Source organism: Rana temporaria, chromosome 6 (genome assembly GCF_905171775.1).
Source record: "Rana temporaria chromosome 6, aRanTem1.1, whole genome shotgun sequence".
NCBI classification, from domain to species: Eukaryota; Metazoa; Chordata; class Amphibia; order Anura; family Ranidae; genus Rana; species Rana temporaria.
In genome coordinates this window covers 144,388,625-144,407,097 of record NC_053494.1, presented here as the reverse complement: position 1 = coordinate 144,407,097, position 18,473 = coordinate 144,388,625, and the positions used below count along the sequence as shown (strand labels likewise).

At 43.1% G+C, this 18,473-nt stretch overlaps 1 protein-coding gene across 1 annotated transcript in view; it reads left to right on the top strand.

The window, feature by feature from the left end:
• Positions 1-18,473, top strand: part of ABCA12 (ATP binding cassette subfamily A member 12) — a 292,157-nt gene that overhangs the window by 61,961 nt on the left and 211,723 nt on the right. Inside the window, exons 3-5 of the mRNA XM_040357483.1 lie at positions 12,284-12,410; positions 16,165-16,247; positions 18,174-18,232. Of these exons, the coding sequence (XP_040213417.1) occupies positions 12,284-12,410; positions 16,165-16,247; positions 18,174-18,232 (269 nt within the window). The remainder of the gene's footprint in view (positions 1-12,283; positions 12,411-16,164; positions 16,248-18,173; positions 18,233-18,473) is intronic.

Here is an 18,473-nt window from a genome sequence, read left to right as displayed (position 1 = left end):
ACGTCACTGTGGTCCCTAGCACAGACACATCACATGCACATCGAATTGGATTAGATCCAAGTACCCCCCCCCCCTTTGGTACTTGGGAGCAGTAACGCCCCGCCACGGCTCCAATTATGTCACTGTGCATTCATACACCATTCAGGAACCTAGGATGACTTCTCCCTGGTCCTGGGGATCCCTACTCCACCAAAACTGAGGGTGACACCCTTATGTTTTCAGGAATGCCATCCCCCCACATTCACACATCATTCACACACATATACCAAATCATAAGTACAGTGTAAAAAAAAAAAAAAAAAGTACCCCTGCAAATTAGGGATGTTGCCGAGTGCTCCTTCTGGGCTGCCCACGGGCACGGGCACGGCCACGGCCGACTGGGGGATCTTCACGGGGGGGGGGTCTGTGCAGGGGAGGGAGTATTTTCAGGGGGGGGGACTGTGCAGGGGAGGGAGTATTTTCAGGGCGGGGGGACTGTACAGGGGAGGGAGTATTTTCAGGGGGGGGGGACTGTACAGGGGAGGAAGCAGCCTCCCCTGGTGTCTGTCCTCCTGCTGGCCTTCCCTCCAAGGCAACGGCTATCCTTGTCAGACAGGAAGTTATGTCAGTCGTATTGGCCTGCACAGCCCGGGTATTGGCCTGCACAGCCTGGGTGAGGGCAGTCACCTCCTGGGCCACACCTGTTGTGGCGTTCCTCAGGTCCCACAAACAGGTGATGACCCCCACGGAGTTGGTGGCCACGTCACCCAGTGACTCCCTCATTGCACCCAGGCTGCGCTCCACCTTGCTCATAGTTTTTTGGATTGCAGACAGACTGCGGGTCTGCCGGACATTGTCTCTCAACAGACTGACCGGCAGACGCACCAACCCCCCCTTGTTTTCAGGGGTCGGCATCCTACTTGCCCCTGAGGCTTGTGGCCTTGGAGGAGGAGTTGGAGTGAGCCATGGGTGCTGCTGCATGTTGGAGGAGGGTTGGAAGGGGCGACCCATGATGGTGGCCTGACTTCTGGGCGCCTGTGGGGTTCCCTCAGGGGATGATTCAAAGGTCATATCTTGGCCCATCATTATTTCCTGCCCAATCAGAATATTGTCATCTTCCTCCCCCTCATCCTCCTCCCACTCAACATCCAAATTAGGGGAGTTGTGGGCACTCCCCTCCCATGGCGAATCCTGCCCTTCTTGGGACTCTGCATGAGCCTGTCTTGGGGGTGGTGCAGCAGCCTGCCCTGATGGGCCTGCAACCTCCTGACCTGATGGGCCAGCAACCTCCTGACCTGATGGGCCAGCAACCTCGTGACCTGATGGGGCTGCCACCTCCTGGGCTGATGGGGCTGCCACCTCCTGGGCTGATGGGGCTGCCACCTCCTGGGCTGATGGGGCTGCCACCTCCTGGGCTGATGGGGCTGCAACCTCCTGGCCATCTGGGGAGGACACAAAACAATCACAGGTTGTTGGATCCATACACTTGGCACATCTTCCCTTCCCCCACCCACACATGCTAATCACCAGATAGAAATTCAAAAAAATTACCTGTCCTCATAAGAGGATCATTGTCAAAGCCAGGCAGGCCCACCACCTGCTGTGGGTGGAAACACTGGGCCACTGCCCATTCCTCCTCACTCATCCTGACTGGGCAGGGTCCCCCTCCTCCAGTGCCCCCGGTATGGGCATGCAGCGTTGCCAGCTTGTTCCGGGACACGCTCCTCAAGTCATTTATTTTTTTTTTAACTCCAGCGATGGTCCTGGTCTCCCCCCCCCCCGCCGCATTGATCCGATCGGTGATCTTTTGAAGGATCTCCTTCCTCCTGGCCGGGGTGGTGGTGTGGCTCTCAGGGCCATGGAGAAATCGCCCAAATTTAATGACGCCCTGAGCAAGTATATGCTTCTCTGCCGGTGAAAAATTTAGCTTCCTGCGCTTGGGAGCCATGACAGACAACACCCAGCAACAGGGAACTCACCCAAAAAGCAAACAACAATACACACACACACCAAAGAAAATACAAACAAGCCAAAATAAAAAATAGACAGACAGCTACTATTAATTAGAAAACAAACAGGCAAAAAAGGAAAACAAAAAATATAAACAAAACCCCAAAAAAAATATTATGAAAAACAAACAGGCAAACAATCAAAACAAAAAACAAATTAGCAAAAACAAACACCAACTATACCCTCCAACTCCACAAACACTTTTCTCACAAAACAATCTTACCAACAAACACTGACAAACGTTCAAAGCAGAAGCAACTTGCTTTAGGAAGGGAACACAGGGAAATACTTTTGCAATTGAAGTGTGTTTGACTGGGGCTATTTAGACACAGGGCGATCTTCAAACTAAGTACGCTTGGCCTTTTACCTATCTCACTGATTGCGCTGACCAAAGTTCTGCACATGCGCATTGAGGTCCAGATTCGTGCGCGCATGCGCAGTACGGCCGGCACTTCATTTGCATGGGGTCACGGCTCATTACAATGAAGCACGCCCACTTCATTCCCACTTGCCATAACCACGCCTTACGCATTGAAACTTAAGTTAAGGATGGCGCAGTTTTGTGCGCAAATGCACTGAGAATACGGTAGTTACGACACCAACTTAGGGCGCCGTAACTTAAATGACATAAGTTAGATAATCCTAAATTTACACATGGTTTTGAGAATTTGGCCCAATGTTTCTTTTACAACGAGTTTCTCGGTCATGTGTACGAGGCCTCATTCACATATTCATGCACTGGGTTGGTGAACAGCGCTTTTTCCTTTCTCTGATGATCCTTTATGATCCGAGGTACCATAATATACAGTACCTGTATAGTCTTTGTCCATCTCAGGAGCAAGTAAGAGTGGCTACATTCCTACATGCAGTAAGACCATTGAGAACAAATGTAGCCACCCTCTAATACAGTGGTGTCCAAACTTTTTTTTAAAGAGGACCAGATTTGATGAAGTGAACATGCATAAGGGCCAACCATTTTGCCTGACATTCTTTGAACCATTAAAATTTGGTCTAAGTGTGTTCGTCCGAGCACTAATACACTACCCAATAAGAATTCTCTTGCCTTTGTGGCTATGTGTGGTGAAGAGATGAGCTGGGGCATGTTATTTGTATATATATCTTTTGTGGCACCCAACAAATCCCCGAACGCCGCTCAGGACTAATGCCGCGTACACACGATCAGAAATTCCGACAAGAAAAGTCAGATGGGAGCTTTTGGTCTGAAATTCCGACCGTGTGTATGCTCCATCAAAAGATTGAGAGCAGGTTCTCTATTTTTCAGACGGAAAAAGTTCCTATCGGAAAATCCTCTCGTCTGTATGCAATTCCGACGCACAAAAAACACACATGCTCAGAATCAAGCAGAAGAGCCGAACTGCCTATTGAACTTCATTGGTCTCGGCTCGTCGTACGTCACCGCATTCTTGACGGTCGGAATTTCCGACAAGATTTGTGTGATCATGTGTATGCAACACAAGTTTGAGCCAACAATTCACGGTTTTCTTGACGGAATTTCCGATCGTGTGTAAGCGGCATTAGAATGAACTTGGGCGTGTTATTTGGATATACCATATTTATGGGTGTATAACATGCACAGGCATATAACACGCACCTTCATTTTTAGAGGGAAGTTTCAGGAAAAAGCTTACATTTTAAATAAAGAATTGTAATCACTTCGACGCATGCGAGGGCTTTCAGCCGAGCAGACATGTCCGGTAAGTCGTACAGACGACCGAACATGTTCGACGGACAGGCTTCCAGCGGACATGTTTCTTAGCATGCTAAGAAACATTTGTCCGCTGGAAACCTGTCCGATCCGCCGGAAAATTGTCCGGTCGGCCGTACACACAACCGAACATGTCCGCGGAAACTGGTCCGCGGACCAGTTTCACCAGACATGTTCGGTCGTGTGTACGAGGCCTGAGATGTCAGCATACCAAGACATTTTGGATAATTTCATTCTCCCAACTTTGTGGGAACAGTTTGAGGAAGGCCCCTTCCTGTTCTCTATGGCCTAAGACTGGGATGTGATTAAAGTTCATGTGTGTGTAAAGGTAGGCCTCCCAATACTTTGGTAATATCGTGTATCTATCCCTTTTATGACTAAGGCCTCTTTCACACGGGACGGATCAGTGATTATCTGCCCCGTTAACCTCCGCTTGCTCAGCTAGGGATCGCTCTGTTGATCCCCGCTGAGCTGCCGGATGACAGGGAAGTCCCTGCACACTGTGCAGGGACCGCCCTATCAGATCTCCACTCCTCCGCTCTCCCCTATGGGGGGATCGGATGAACACGGATAGTCTGTCTGTGTTCATCCAATCCGATCCGCAGACAGATGGAAAAATAGGGTTTTCCTCCGTCTGTAGAATCGGAGGATTGCGGAACCGAGTGAGATCGGGTGTCAGCGGATGTTCATCCGCTGACACCCGCAATCTCATAGGGACCTTACACGGATGGATGAAAAAGTGGACATACGGTCCGCCCGTGTGAAAGAGCCCTTAGCCTATTTTTTACATTTGATGCTTACAAATTAAAATTCATATTTTTTTTTTATAGAAAATGACTTGGAACCCCGAAGCATTATATATATATTTTTTTTAGCAGAGAATCTAGAGAATGAAATGGCGATCGTTGCAATATTTTATGTCACACGGTATTTGTGCAGTGGTCTTTCAAACGCAACTTTTTGGGGAAAAATACACTTTCATGAATTTAAAAAAAACTAAACAGTAAAGTTAGCCCAATTTTTTTGTATAATGTGAAAGATTGTGTTACGCCGAGTAAATAGATACCAAACATGTCACGCTTTAACATTGCGCATACTCATGGAATGGCGACAAACTACGGTACCTAAAAATCTCCATAGGCGACGCTTTGAAAAAAATTACCAGTTACCAGGTTAGAGTTAAATAGGAGGCCTAGTGCTAGAATTATTGCTCTCGCTCTGCAGCGATACCTCACATGTGTGATTTTAACACTGTTTACACATGCGAGTGCGACATATGTATGCGTTTTCTTTGCTGCGCGAACTCGCGGGGACGGGGGAGCTTTAAAAAAAAAATGTTTTCTTATTTATTTCGTTTATTTTAATTTTTTTACATTGTGTGACAGGTACTCTATATGGAGGGATCGGGGGTCTAAAAGACCTCAAATCCCTCCTTTGCTCTTCAAAGTATTCAGATCGTCGAAAACGGCGATTCGGAATACTGGATTTTTTTTTTAAACCGGCGCCATTGGCAGCCGAGTAAACCGGAAATGACATTGTGACGTTGCTTCCGTATTTACAGAGAGAAGACTGGAATGAAGCAGTTTCTGTACTTTGTGCCAGTCAGTCTCTAGGCGTCGGAAGTGGCGGATCGAGGATCGGGTCTCCCGGTGGGATGGGAGGCCAGGTAAGAGCGGTGGAAGGCATCATCCCGTTACAACCCCCTAAAGCCAAGGCCGCACATATGCGTACGGTCGGCGCAAAGGGGTTAAATATATATATATATATATATATATATATATATATATATATATTGTAATGTTTGGGGGACCAGCTTGATCGCAGGACACAGGCTTCTTAAATCAAAACTGAGGTTTATTAAACTTAAATGGCTTAGCAGCAGCAAAAACAAAAGAAATAACAGTCTCACCGACTTGTACAGCTCAGAACTGCTATCGCAGTTAAACAGTCCTTCCAGGTAAGTCCTTCAGTAGCAGGTTTTTAGGCAGGACACTGCCAAGTCCTTTCACAGCTTTTCATAGCTTTTCATAGCTTCCACAGCTTTCCTTGTCCACCATTCACCATGAATTGGACTCTCCTACACTCCTTCACTCTCACCTGCACTTCCTGTCTGCTTTAAACTACTTCCTTACACAGGTGCGTTAACCCTTTCCATTCCCTTAAAGGCACCACAGTCCAAACAGAGGGGAAATATAACGTCCTTCCAGGACCCAGCCATGGCGTCCTGTACAATATATATATATATATAGAGAGAGAGAGAGAGAGAGAGAGAGAGAGAGGGGGGGGGGAGAGAGAAAATTTTTGCTTAAAACAATGATTTGAAAAACAAAATTTAGGATGGATCGGATATTTATTTTTACTTTTTTTTTATTTTCAGTACTGAGTAAATCAGAGATCAGAGCTGCACTACATTCTCTTTGCTATGAGACACATTGTAGATACAGCTGTTATGAGAGAAGAAAAGGATTGTAGATTTATGAAAGGGTGTCCTGGGACCTGTCACCTCTTACAATGCAGTGCAGCATGGGACATTAGGCATAATAGTATATAAGACTGATTACTGGCATGTTTGATAAAAGCTGAACGAACCAGTGTGACAAGTCTTAAATTAGAACAACCCTGAAAACTGGTTCCACGCAAGAAAAACCAGATTTCTGAAGGGGGTTAGAATAAAACTATAAAAGCTATTACTAAACTATAAAAAAAGGCTATTAATAAATAAAACAGTTTCTAATAACAGACATATTAACCACTTAAGACCCGGACCAATATGCAGGTAAAGGACCTGGCCCCTTTTTGCGAATCGGCTCTGCGTCGCTTTAACTGAAAATTGCGTGGTCGTGCGACGTGGCTCCCAAACAAAATTGGCGTTCTTTTTCCCCCACAAATAGAGCTTTCTTTTGGTGGTATTTGATCACCTCTGCAGTTTTTATTTTTTGCGATATAAGCAAAAATAGAGCGACAATTTAAAAAAAAATGCAATATTTTTTACTTTTGCTATAATAAATAGCCCCCAAAAAAATATAAAAAAAAACATCTTTTTCCTCAGTTTAGGCTGATACGTATTCTCACTGACCCCTGAACATAATCCAAATACCAAAGGCTCAAACTATTCCATAAATTTACTGTTAAGGTATAACTGAAGGCAAACTTCTTTTTTTTAGCTTTGGACAGAGTGGCGAGGGCTTAGTAGTCCTGTCAAGTTTTAATTGCGGTCTACCCGCAAATAACCCCCCCCCCCCCCCCCCCCGTTACGGTGATTCATCTTCTCTAACTGTCCTGTTTACCGTTATACTGTTATGATTGAAAGTAAAAGAAAATCCTCATATGCCTCGTACATACGACCAGTTTTCCCATCGGGAAAACTGCCATGACAGCTTTTGGCTGGGAAAACTGGCCGTGTGTATGCTCCATGGAAGTTTTCCCTACCGGGAAGCCCAGCGGGAAAAATTAGAACATGTTCTCTTTTTTCCTGCCACGATTCCCGGCGGTCTTTTTCACTGCAGTTTTCCTATGGGAAACACTGTGGTGGAGCATACACACGGCCAAAGCTCTCATGGCAGTATTCCTGCCAGGAAAACCGGCCGTGTGTAGGGGGAAAAAGCTGCCGAGCAGGTTCTCGGTTTTCCCCTTGGGTTTACCGGCAGTAAAAAGTCCGCCGGGAAACCCGTACGAGGCATTAGAGGGTAAATCTTCCAATGGAAAAACTATGAAAGGATTTCCTCTCACTTCTGGTTGTGGCTATGGGATAGGAAGTGAAGAGAAAGTTTCCCAGTGGTACCAGGTGGTAAAAAAAAACCCTAGCAGGGGTTATAACCCTCCCGTAATTTATCTAAAATAGGAAAACTAGCCTTTAGTTTTACCTTACCTTGAACCTAAGCCCTACACAAAACTCCCAAACTGAAAAGCTTCCAATACCGATTTTCATGGTGCTAGCAGCAATTTTCAAAGTCTTCTCACAAACAGCCATAATAGACCACCATCTAGTGTTCAAAATTACTCTGTGGATGAGCAGCTCACGCCACAGACAGGGAGGTCTGTTATGCATAAAAAAAGAAGGAAATTGTAGAAGTATTGCACAAGGCGAAACCCTTTTAGATTAAAGGGAGGCACAGAGCAAAAAATAAAAATCTTTTTCTTTATAAGAGTGACAGGGATGTGACTAATTAACTAAAGTAAATGTACTAGAAACAGTAGACCTGGTGCCAAGATGTCTTTTTTGGTAGCAATAAACATAATGGTAATCAAATGGAAAAGTCACCTATATATTTAATGCTAAGCAGGGATCCAGTCCTAGTTTTCACTTTGTAGCAGTGAGAATAAAGCTGTCTGGTCATTGGTTCTGTGGGCGGGGAAGGCTGACAGCAGAGGAGGGCAGAGCACTGGACATTCACAAAACAGAGCCCTGTGTACAGCGTGCATGCTGTGGGGAGAGGAGGGGGAGGTGCTTTCGGGTAATCAGACACTGTGGCCAGTTTCTAGGCGACGCATTTCGGAGGCGTACGCCTTCTAAAAGCCCTTCTCCACTGTCAGCCTTTCCTGCTCAAAGAACAAGGCCAGCCAGCTCTATCCTTACTTCTACAAAGGGAAAACTATAACCGGATCCTTAATCAGTTCAATATACACGTGACTTCCCCTCTTGATTAGCATTTTGTTTATTGCTAACCAAAAATAAATCTCAATGCCAGGCTTACTATCTCTATTACACTTATAAAAAAACAAAGCAATGGACAAAGTAACTCATGAAACCTGTCTTTGTTTATTGAATATACAGTACTTATATAAAATCCCTTTCACGCCAAGCGAACGCATATATGCGTCCTCGGCTTTCGGGGGTTATACCGGGATGATGCCTGCAGCTGCAGGCATCATCCGGTACCGTTGTTTAGAGCGGGCGATTGGCTCTCCAGACATAACAACCGATGAGGCTAAAATCCGCTTGGTTTTTATGCCGGAGGAGCGGGAAGGGACATCCCCCCCTCCCGCCGCCTCTCGCCGCTCTGACCGGGCCTCCCGTCCTAGCACTAGACCTCCTCTGTAACTCTAACCTGGTAACCGTAAAAAAAGTTTAAAGCGTCGCCTATGGAGATTTTTAGTTACCGTAGTTTGTCGCCATTCCACGAGTGCGTGCAATTATAAAGCGTGACATGCTTGGTATCTATTTACTCAGCGTAACATCATCTTTCACATTATGCAAAAAAATTGGGCTAACTTTACTTTTTCATTTTTTTAAAATTCATGAAAGTAAATTTTTCCCAAAAAGTTGCATTTAAAACACCGCCGCGCAAATACCGTGAGACATAAAATCGCCATTTTTATTCTCTAGATTCTCTGCTAAAATATATATATATATAATGTTTGGGGGTTCTAAGTAATTTTCTAGCAAAAAATATGGATTTTAACTTGTAAACACCAAGAGGCAGATCCTCAAAGAAATTACGCCGGCGTATCTGTTGATACGCCGCGTAATTTCAAATTTTGCGCGTCGTATCTTTGTTTTGGTATCCACCAAACAAGATACGACGGCATCTGTGTTAGATCCGACAGGCGTACGCCTTAGTACGCCGTCGGATCTAAGATGCAATTTTCCGGCGGCCGCTGGGTGGCGTTCACGTCGTAATTCGCATCGAGTATGCAAATTAGCTATTTCCGACAATCCACGAACGTACGAGCGGCCGTCGCATTTTTTTACGTCGTTTTCGTTTGGCTTTTTCCGGCGTATAGTTAAAGCTGCTATCTGGTGGCGTACTCAATGTTAAGTATGGCCGTCGTTCCCGCGTATCATTTTGAAAATTTTACGTTGTTTGCGTAAGTCGTCCGTGAATGGGGCTGGACGCCATTTACGTTCACGGCGAAAACAATGACGTCCTTGCGACGTCATTTGGAGCAATGCACCCTGGGAGTTTTGACGGACCGTGCATGCGTGCATGCAATTTAAATGAAACACGCCCCCTACTCGCCGCATTTGAATTTCACGCCCTTACGCCGCGAGAGATACACTACGCCGCCGTAACTTATGGCGCAAATTCGTTGAGGATTCAAACCACCTCAAAGTAAGTTACAGCGGCGTAGCGTATCTGACATCTGCGCCGGGCGCGTAGGTATGTGGATCTACCCCCAAATGTTCAGGCTTAGGCATGAAAGGGATAAACATACTCACATGAATAAAGAAAGAAAGAAATTTACAGAATCTACTAAAACAAGCACAGTATTTATGTAAAGAATTTATGATTCTGAGGTGTTTGTGTCTGTTTTAGAATGATTATGGATTTTATTTCCTTGTGAGTATTCTCAGTAAACAATAATGTATTTCGCAAGGTCAAAACACTTTGTTAACCCTAACTAAACCCCAACCTAAATTTCACTATAATTACTAACCTAAAACACATAAAAATTGTATACTACGACAGCTATGACTGAAATGTGATGTCAATTCTGTTGAAAATGTTTATTGCTGTGCAGTTTATGAGAAGTTCCCCCTTTATACATTTTTTGGGCTGAATGATATTCTAAGTCACGGCAGCAAAATAATCAGCTTTTTAAGCTTTTTACTATCAAGCCTCGTACACGAGAAAACTTCTGCGATAATAAATATCCCAAAAAAATGTATAAATAAAAATATTTTTTTTTCTTAGTTTATGTATTCTTCTACATATTTTTGGTAAAAAAATCGCAATAAGCGTATATAGATTGGCTTGTGCAAAATGTATAGCGTCTTCAAAATAGGGGATAGTTTTATGGCATTTTTATTATTCATTTTTTTTATACTAGTAATGGGGGCAATCTGCGACTTTTATCGTAACTGCGATATAATGGCAGACGCATCGGACACTTTTGACACATTTTTGGGGCCATTGTCATTTATACAGCAATCAGTGCTATAAAAATGCATCAATTACTGTGTAAATGACACTGGCAGGGAAGGGGTTAACCACTAGGGAGCAATGAAGGGGTGAAGTGTGTCATAGGGATGTGTTCTAACTGTGGAGGGGATGTGCTACCAGTGACATGACAGTGATCACTGCTCCTGATGACAGTGAGCAGTGGATCATTGTCCTGTCACTAGGCAGAACAGGGAAATGCCTTGTTTATATAGGCATCTCCCCGTTCTCCTGACCACAACCGTGGGCCGCTGGTGAGTTCCTGGGACCCGCAAGCACACTCCCGAGGCACGCTGGGCAGCAAATTCAAAGGGACGTACAGGTATACCCATTTGCCTGCCTGTGCCATTCTGCCGACGTATATTGGCATGCGGCAGTTGGGAAGTGGTTAAAGAAGACCCCTAGAGACATCTGTACACACCTTCAGATATCTCAAGGAGCCCAATTATTTAAGTAGCAACTTCACCTATGAAGTCAGATGTCACTACTCATGCATGGCCAGAAAGAAAGCTAAATAAAGCCCTAATGCCGCGTACACACGATCGTTTTCTGTGATGAAAGAAAATAACGTTTTTAAAAAACGTCATTTAAAATGATCGTGTGTGGGCTTCACATCATTTTTTGTCTTAAAAAAAAACGACCAAAAAAAAATTTGAACATGCTTAAATTTTTTATGTCGTTTTTCAAAATGTCGTTTTTTGTGTCATAAGTAATGATCGTGTGTGCTGGATCTTGAAGCTGGGCTCTTATGAGTTGGCTGTCAGGCTGACAGCAGAAAATACCAAATAGCAGACAGCAAACAAGGACAGGAAACAGATCAAGGTCAGGATCGGGCAGACAGCAAGAGGTACCAATTCAGCAGACAGCAAGCAAGAAGAGGAGGTAGGTGGAGGTCAACAACAGGATAACAGCTGAGGATACCTAATCAGCAGGCAGCAAGCAAGGTCAGGAGAGCAAGTCGCAGTAAGTCACAGAAAGTAGAGATACAAAGTCTCTTAAGAATTACAGGATCAGGACGTGAGACATCAAAAAAATAAAGACCAATCAGTAGCCTCTCAAAGCTATGTTTCAGTAGGCCATGTAGCAACAAAATGAATTCTGGGCATTCACACTCACCTGTGCTCATATTGTGAGGCACAAGTACATATAAATGCATGCTTGCTTGGGATGAGACTCCAAAAGCTAGACATTGTGCCTTGTTGTGTGGTTGCACTGGTTCTCTTACATGGTGACAGAGTTGACATTGCCTTGCACACACCCACCCCTGGTGCTATGCAAAAAATATCTGCATCCTATGGTCAGCAACTTACCTATCACTAATTAATAAGACAATTCTTAGTTTTATAAACAAGTATTTATTTACTGTATTATTGCTATTGTCAATCAGTGTAACTCTCTAGTAAAAAAAAAAATCAATTGTGGTTAAATAGAATAGAATCAAAGAATGTATTGATTTAAGTGGACCACTAAAAAATACAACGCAATAAATTTCCAACATCTTTTAAAAACACATTCACAATGTGTATTGGTTTCTTGGGTAGGCAGTGGAAGATACAAATAGAGTCACTTAAAGTAGGACATGTAAAGCAAGAACAAAACTTTTAACATACTGTATCTGAAAACAGGCTCTTAGAATATATTGTTTAGCCTTGAATGCTCATGCGCAGGTTTTTTCTTTTTTTTTCAGGTTATCTGGCTCCCAGGAATCTTCAGAGTACAGGGATGATTCCATTTCTACAGAGCTTCCTTTGTAACACAGATACAATATGTAGTAACAAATCGTATGCGCCAAACCCAGTTACTACAACAAGCAGGTAATTTTCTAAAAGGTTATTTGTTGAGACCACTGCATGGAATCAAGCTGACTGTAGTCTTTAGAGATGGATTATTCATGCAGTAAACAGGTGTACATAAACATCATAGATGAACATGTTGTACAACCATACGGCAGTTTACATTGTACGGTTTTAATTCTAGCTTGACTTTCATCCAACATATGCTTTGCATTTTGTCATCAACTGTCATCTTACAACACATATACAATATAAAAGAAAACTGCGCCAAGTAGGAAACCAGATATCAGGCTGGTAAAAAGCAATGATAATAGATAATATGAATAAAAGCACATTCAGTCCAATAAAAAGTTCGTAGCAGCACCACCATGTGTCAGCAAAACTTCAGTGTGAACACACCACCACCAAACTGAAAGCCGCTTACCAGAACCACCCAAACATTAGGCCTGTAGACAGATTCTGTTCAATGGGCTCCACATCAGATTAGCATCAGACTGGGGAGGGATCCAGGGAGCAGATCTCAAATTGCACCACATCGATGATTGAACATATCCTCGGTATATAAATGAAAACGGCCCATAGCGTGATACCGTACAAAATATTTTATAAAAATGCATAAGACATGTACTTACAAACATCTCATGATTAAAAGCGTGTATGTATGCCGGCCGGCAATAGGAGCCCTTCCTCCTTCAGATGGAACGCGGTGACGGCAGTGTGCGCCTTCCCAGACAACATTTCATCATTAACAGACGTTCTCAATGGGGATGATACAATGCTTTCAAAAACAAGTAACTGACTTTTTAACAGATACCGTGGGATAATGTATATTCAACACCATATATGACCTAAAAGACCTAGTCTAAAAAATCCCATACTCCCAAAAATAAAAAAACAAAGACTGTAAAAACAAATAACAACTGAGCAAGAACTGAGAGTAAAGCCCTGTACACATGGGCAAGAATCTCGTCAGGAAAAAAACATTGTTTTTCCCGACGAGATTCTTGGCAAGAATCTCTTGCCGCCACAGTGTACAGATTCTCGTTTTAAAAGAACCGCGGTTCTCTTGAAAGGAAAGAACGCAGTGACGTCATCGCGTACGACGAGCATGCGTTCGTCACATTCGATGCCGTCATCTTGCTGCATACTACCTATGCCTAGGAAGCTACTGCGCATGCGTCAAAGTCATTTCGAGCATGCGCGGGTTTCCACGGCGACCAGGTAAGTATACACACTCTCGGGTTTCTCGGCAAGAAAACTACCGAGAATCTCACGACGAGAAAATAGAGAACATGTTGTCTATGTTTCTCGTCTAGATTCTGGGCAGTTTTCTTGTCGAGAAACCTGAAAGCCTCATACACACGCTTGGTTTACTTGGCAAGAAAGCTCTGCCAGCAGGTTTCTTGCTGGTTCTTGCCGAGAAAACCGAGCGTGTGTACGAGGCTTCAATCTACCAAACTCAGCCTTGGAAAGTGGTAAAACCCACAGAGGTTCTTCTGAGGCCTCGTACACAGGACCGAGAAACTCGACGGGCGAAACACATCGTTTTGCTCGTCGAGTTCCTTGTGAAGCCGTCGAGAAACACGACAAGCCAATTTTCTCCATTCCCGTCAAGGAAATAGAGAACATGTTCTCTTTTTGGTTCGTCGAGTTTCTCGACAGTTTCCACGACGAAAATGTACACACGACCGGTCACCTCTGCAAAAAATATCTCCCAGCAAGTTTCTTGCTGATTTTTGCCGAGAAACTCGGTCGTGTGTACGAGGCCTAACCCTTTCTTACTCGATCCAAAACTGTCTGGACATATACTAAGCACCTTAACTTGTTTTCAACATTGCTTAGTAACTAATATTTACATGGAGCATTTGCATAAAAAAGTCCTCAAATATTTTTTATTTGTTCAAGACAGGTTGAGCAAAACAAGTACACGTTGTATGTTAATGGGTACTGTGCAAGAAAAAAATGCATTCATACATGCTTTTTGGTCAATATGCCTTAAAGGCTCATACAAATGGGAAAATTAGCACTGTATTTGAGAGCAGCCTGAGACGATTATGATCATTTTAGTTCCTTTACAGGTGTTTCTGACCTGCTTTAAGCTGTTGTAAGCTACTTTTGTATTCCCACTGAATTGTATGGAAAGGAAAGCAATTTTGAAGCTCACAATATACACAATCCCTTATAAAGTTGTTGTATGAAATATGAATAAAGAAAAACTCAACAATGGTTACTTTCGGACACAAGTAGGTAGGGCGACAATACATCATTACACCATGGTTTATGGAGTATATAGATTTAGGAACAAAGGTTACAGTCAAAAGATTTAAGATTCAGATACTTTGATTGTGCATTCATTATCATTATTATTCAGGATTTATATAGTGCCAACAGTTTGCATAGCACTTTGTGAAATAAAGGGAGACAGTACAATAACAATACAATTCAATACATGAAGGTTAGGAGGACATACAGTCTTAAGACATTCAATGAGAACTTACTGAGAAAGGCATTAATTGTGATAGAAGAGCTAATGGAGAAAGTCAAAGTTTAGTTCTTAGATGGAAACAAGATAGGCTTCCCTAAAGATTTTCATTCAAGGTTCAAAGAATGTAGTTGTATTGTTTTGCTTTATGCTGTCAGTCTAATGATGTCAACTTGCTTATGGGAAGGAAAATACACGGAAAATGTGGTCAGTTTGCTGGTTCTCTTTCATTGTCCATTGAGCAACATGGGGGTGAAGAATTGATACCTCTTTGATTCAGGCAAAGTTGAGAGACAGATATACTATATTACCAAAAGTATTGGGACGCCTGTCTTTACAAGCACATGAACTTTAATGGCATCCCAGTCTTAGTCCATAGGGTTTAATATTGAGTTGTATTCAGTTAAAACAGCTTCAAAGCTTCTGGGAAGAATGTCCACAAGGTTTAGGAGTGTGTCTCTTGGAATGTTTGACCATTCTTCCAGAATTTGTGAGGTCAGGCACTGATGTGGACGAGAAGGACTTGGCTCGCAGTCTGCGTTCGAATTCATCCACAAGTTGTTCTGTCAGGTTGAGGTCAGTCAAGTTCCTCCACCCTAAACTCGCTCATCCATGTCTTTATGGACCTTGCAATGTGCACTGGTGCGCAGTCATGTTGGAACAGGAAGCGGCCATCCCCAAACTGTTCACACAAAGATGGGAGCATGAAATTGTCTAAAATGTGTTGGTATACTGAAGTCTTAAGAGTTCACTTCACTGGAACTAAGGGGCCAAGCCCAACTCCTGGAAAACAACCCCACACCCCCTCTACCAAGTGATTTGGACAAATGCACATAGCAAGGTCCATGGAGACATGGATGAGCAAGTTTGAGGTGGAGTAAACTTGACTGGCCTGACCTCAACCCGATAGAACAGCTTTGGAGTAAATTAGAGCGGAGACTGCAAGCCAGGCCTTCTCGTCCATATCAGTGCCTGACATCACAAATGTGCTTCTAGTAGAATTGTCAAACATTCCCATAGACACACTCCTAAACCTCATGGACAGCCTTCCTATGTAGAATGAAGTTAGCTATCCTAGAACAGGAAGTGTGAGAAAAGATTGAAATGAGATGAAAAAGAGGAAAAGAAAGATTGAAGGTACATTCTAGTTATATTTAGACATATTGCATTTATTTCATTTGATAAAAATGTGAGTTACGTGTAACCTAATTAATGTTTTAATGGATATATAACCTGAATAAATTGTGTTTTTTTATATGAAAATTAAAATATGTTTGCTTTCATTACCCCCAGGTTAAAAAAACGGTTTGCCGATTCAGGCGGAGGAGGTTCTGCATTCCAGATGAGAAGTTCTACTGGTGAGACAGCAAGCTCATGTAAGTTATTTCTATTGTGATTTTATTGATTCAGCTGTACTTCAGATTCCTTAGTTCCCATTTGTCACAAACAGAAAGAGTCACATTTACTGACAAATAAAAGCTTGTTTTTCCACCAAATATCTGATAAGAGTACATACTAGTTTGTATTTCTCCTTTGTAAGTTGCAGATTTTTCAAAGAAAACATGAGTGATCACACCGATATATTAAATCTTATTAAAAAATTAGCATACCCTTAATTCTTAGTATTGTGTATTACTCCCTTTGTAGTCTTTTTTGATAGGTATGAAGGCCCTTCATTTTTCCAGGTGGCTGCCCATTCTTTTTGGTAAAAAGCATCCAAATTCTGTAAATTCGCTGTCTTTTTTTTTTTAACGGTCTCTAAAGCAGTGGTTCTCAACCTGGGGTCGGGACCCCCTCAGGGGTCGAATGACGATTTGCCAGGGGTCACCGAATCCTGGGCTGTTTCTGAAGCCTGCGTTGCTCTCCCAGTCTTTTTGCGGCCGCCCAGCAGGGCTGTCCCTGGAGCCCATGGCCGTTCACTCAACCCATTCAGTTCACGGCATGCCTGGGGGGCAGAGATTAGAGGTCAGCTGACTGGTGAGGAATGTGAAGTGGGAGGGGCTGGAGAAGACCCTATCTCCTAATTTCAGCATAGGTGTCACTGCTACGAGACACCACAAAGTCGGAGACACCATAAGAGGGGGGAGGAACAAAAAAAAAAGGGAGAGTAATAATAAAAAAGATGGCTAGAGAGAGGGATGGGGGGGGGGACGACAAGAAATTAGCATAAAGAGAGATAAAAGGGAATGAAAGAAGAACAAAGAGAAAGAGTGGTACATCCTAAAATGTACCCCTAAGGGGTTTTAATACTGTACGAGTGGAAGGGACTCAGGGAGCGCTAAATGTCCATGGGTTAAGGGCGCAAATTACTTGTCTTGCCTTGGGTTCTGACAACCCACTCTACGAAAATAATTTTACTGTTAGGGGTCCCCAAAACTTGGGAAATTTTATCAAGGGGTCACGACACTAGAAAGGTTGAGAACCACTGCTCTAAAGTGACTCACAGACTTTGATAAGGTCAGGAGATTGTGATGGCCACATAAGAACCCTCCGTTACCTTAATAAAGGTTCTACATGGCCTTATGTTTCGGGTCATTATTATGTCGGAAAGTCTAAGTGCACCCTGTGTACAACTTGCAGGCTAATGATTGCAAATATTCCTCCATTATTTTCTGAGAGTATGCCTCATCTATCTATCAAATTTGAGTAAATACCCTGTACTGTTGAAGCTTGCACACCTCCAAAACAACCAAGATGCATCTTAATGCTGCACAATAGGAATGATTTGCTTCTCTTCATAAGCCTTGTTGAGTAAGTCATCTTCAAACGTATTATTTTTGGTTGTAACCATAAAGTTCAGCTTTGGTCTCATCACTTCATATGCTTTTGCCTCAGAAGATTTGAAGCTTCTTTAGGTGCTGCTTGGTATATCGTAAGTTGGCTGTTTTGTGGTATTGGTTCAGCAAAAATGGCTAACAATTTACTAATTCTGTACACTTATGAGTCCCAAATTGAGGGGCAGATAGTGCATTTGAGTTCTCTCGTCCATGTACCTGTCAAATTGGGATGAGCGGCTGTGTCCATGCAGCAGCTGTGTCCCCATAAACTTACATGGCTTTCCTGCATGCAATACCTAGCCATCTAAACAAAAGACCCAGCCCTTTGCACCTGTGTGAACGAGGCCTCAATTTTAAATAAAACAGAGCTGCTTACCAATATCCAAGGTGAAAATAAATCTATAAAAACTGTAGTTAGAGCATTAGAATGGTATCTTAATAACATACTGTAATATCCTATGATGTTAGTGATGCTGATTAGAATTTCACAGGAGACTCACATCATTTACTTATTTCTTATTTTAGGGGACAGAACAGTGGCAAACGACTGGACAGCTGCTGTAGAAATAATCAATACAGGAAAGGTAATTGGGCTGCCAACAATTAAACTGTCACCATTTTTGTTTTTTTGTTCTTTCACGTCTGTATTTAGGCCCTTTATACCAATATGCCTTGTACACATGATTGGAAATTCCGACCCTGTGTATGCCCAGCTGAGTTTTTCCATTGAATATTTCGAGGAATTCCGTCAGAGTTTACATAGAGAACATGTTCTCTTTTCCTCCAATGTGAATTTGGTCGGACAAAGGTCCGATTGTGTGTACA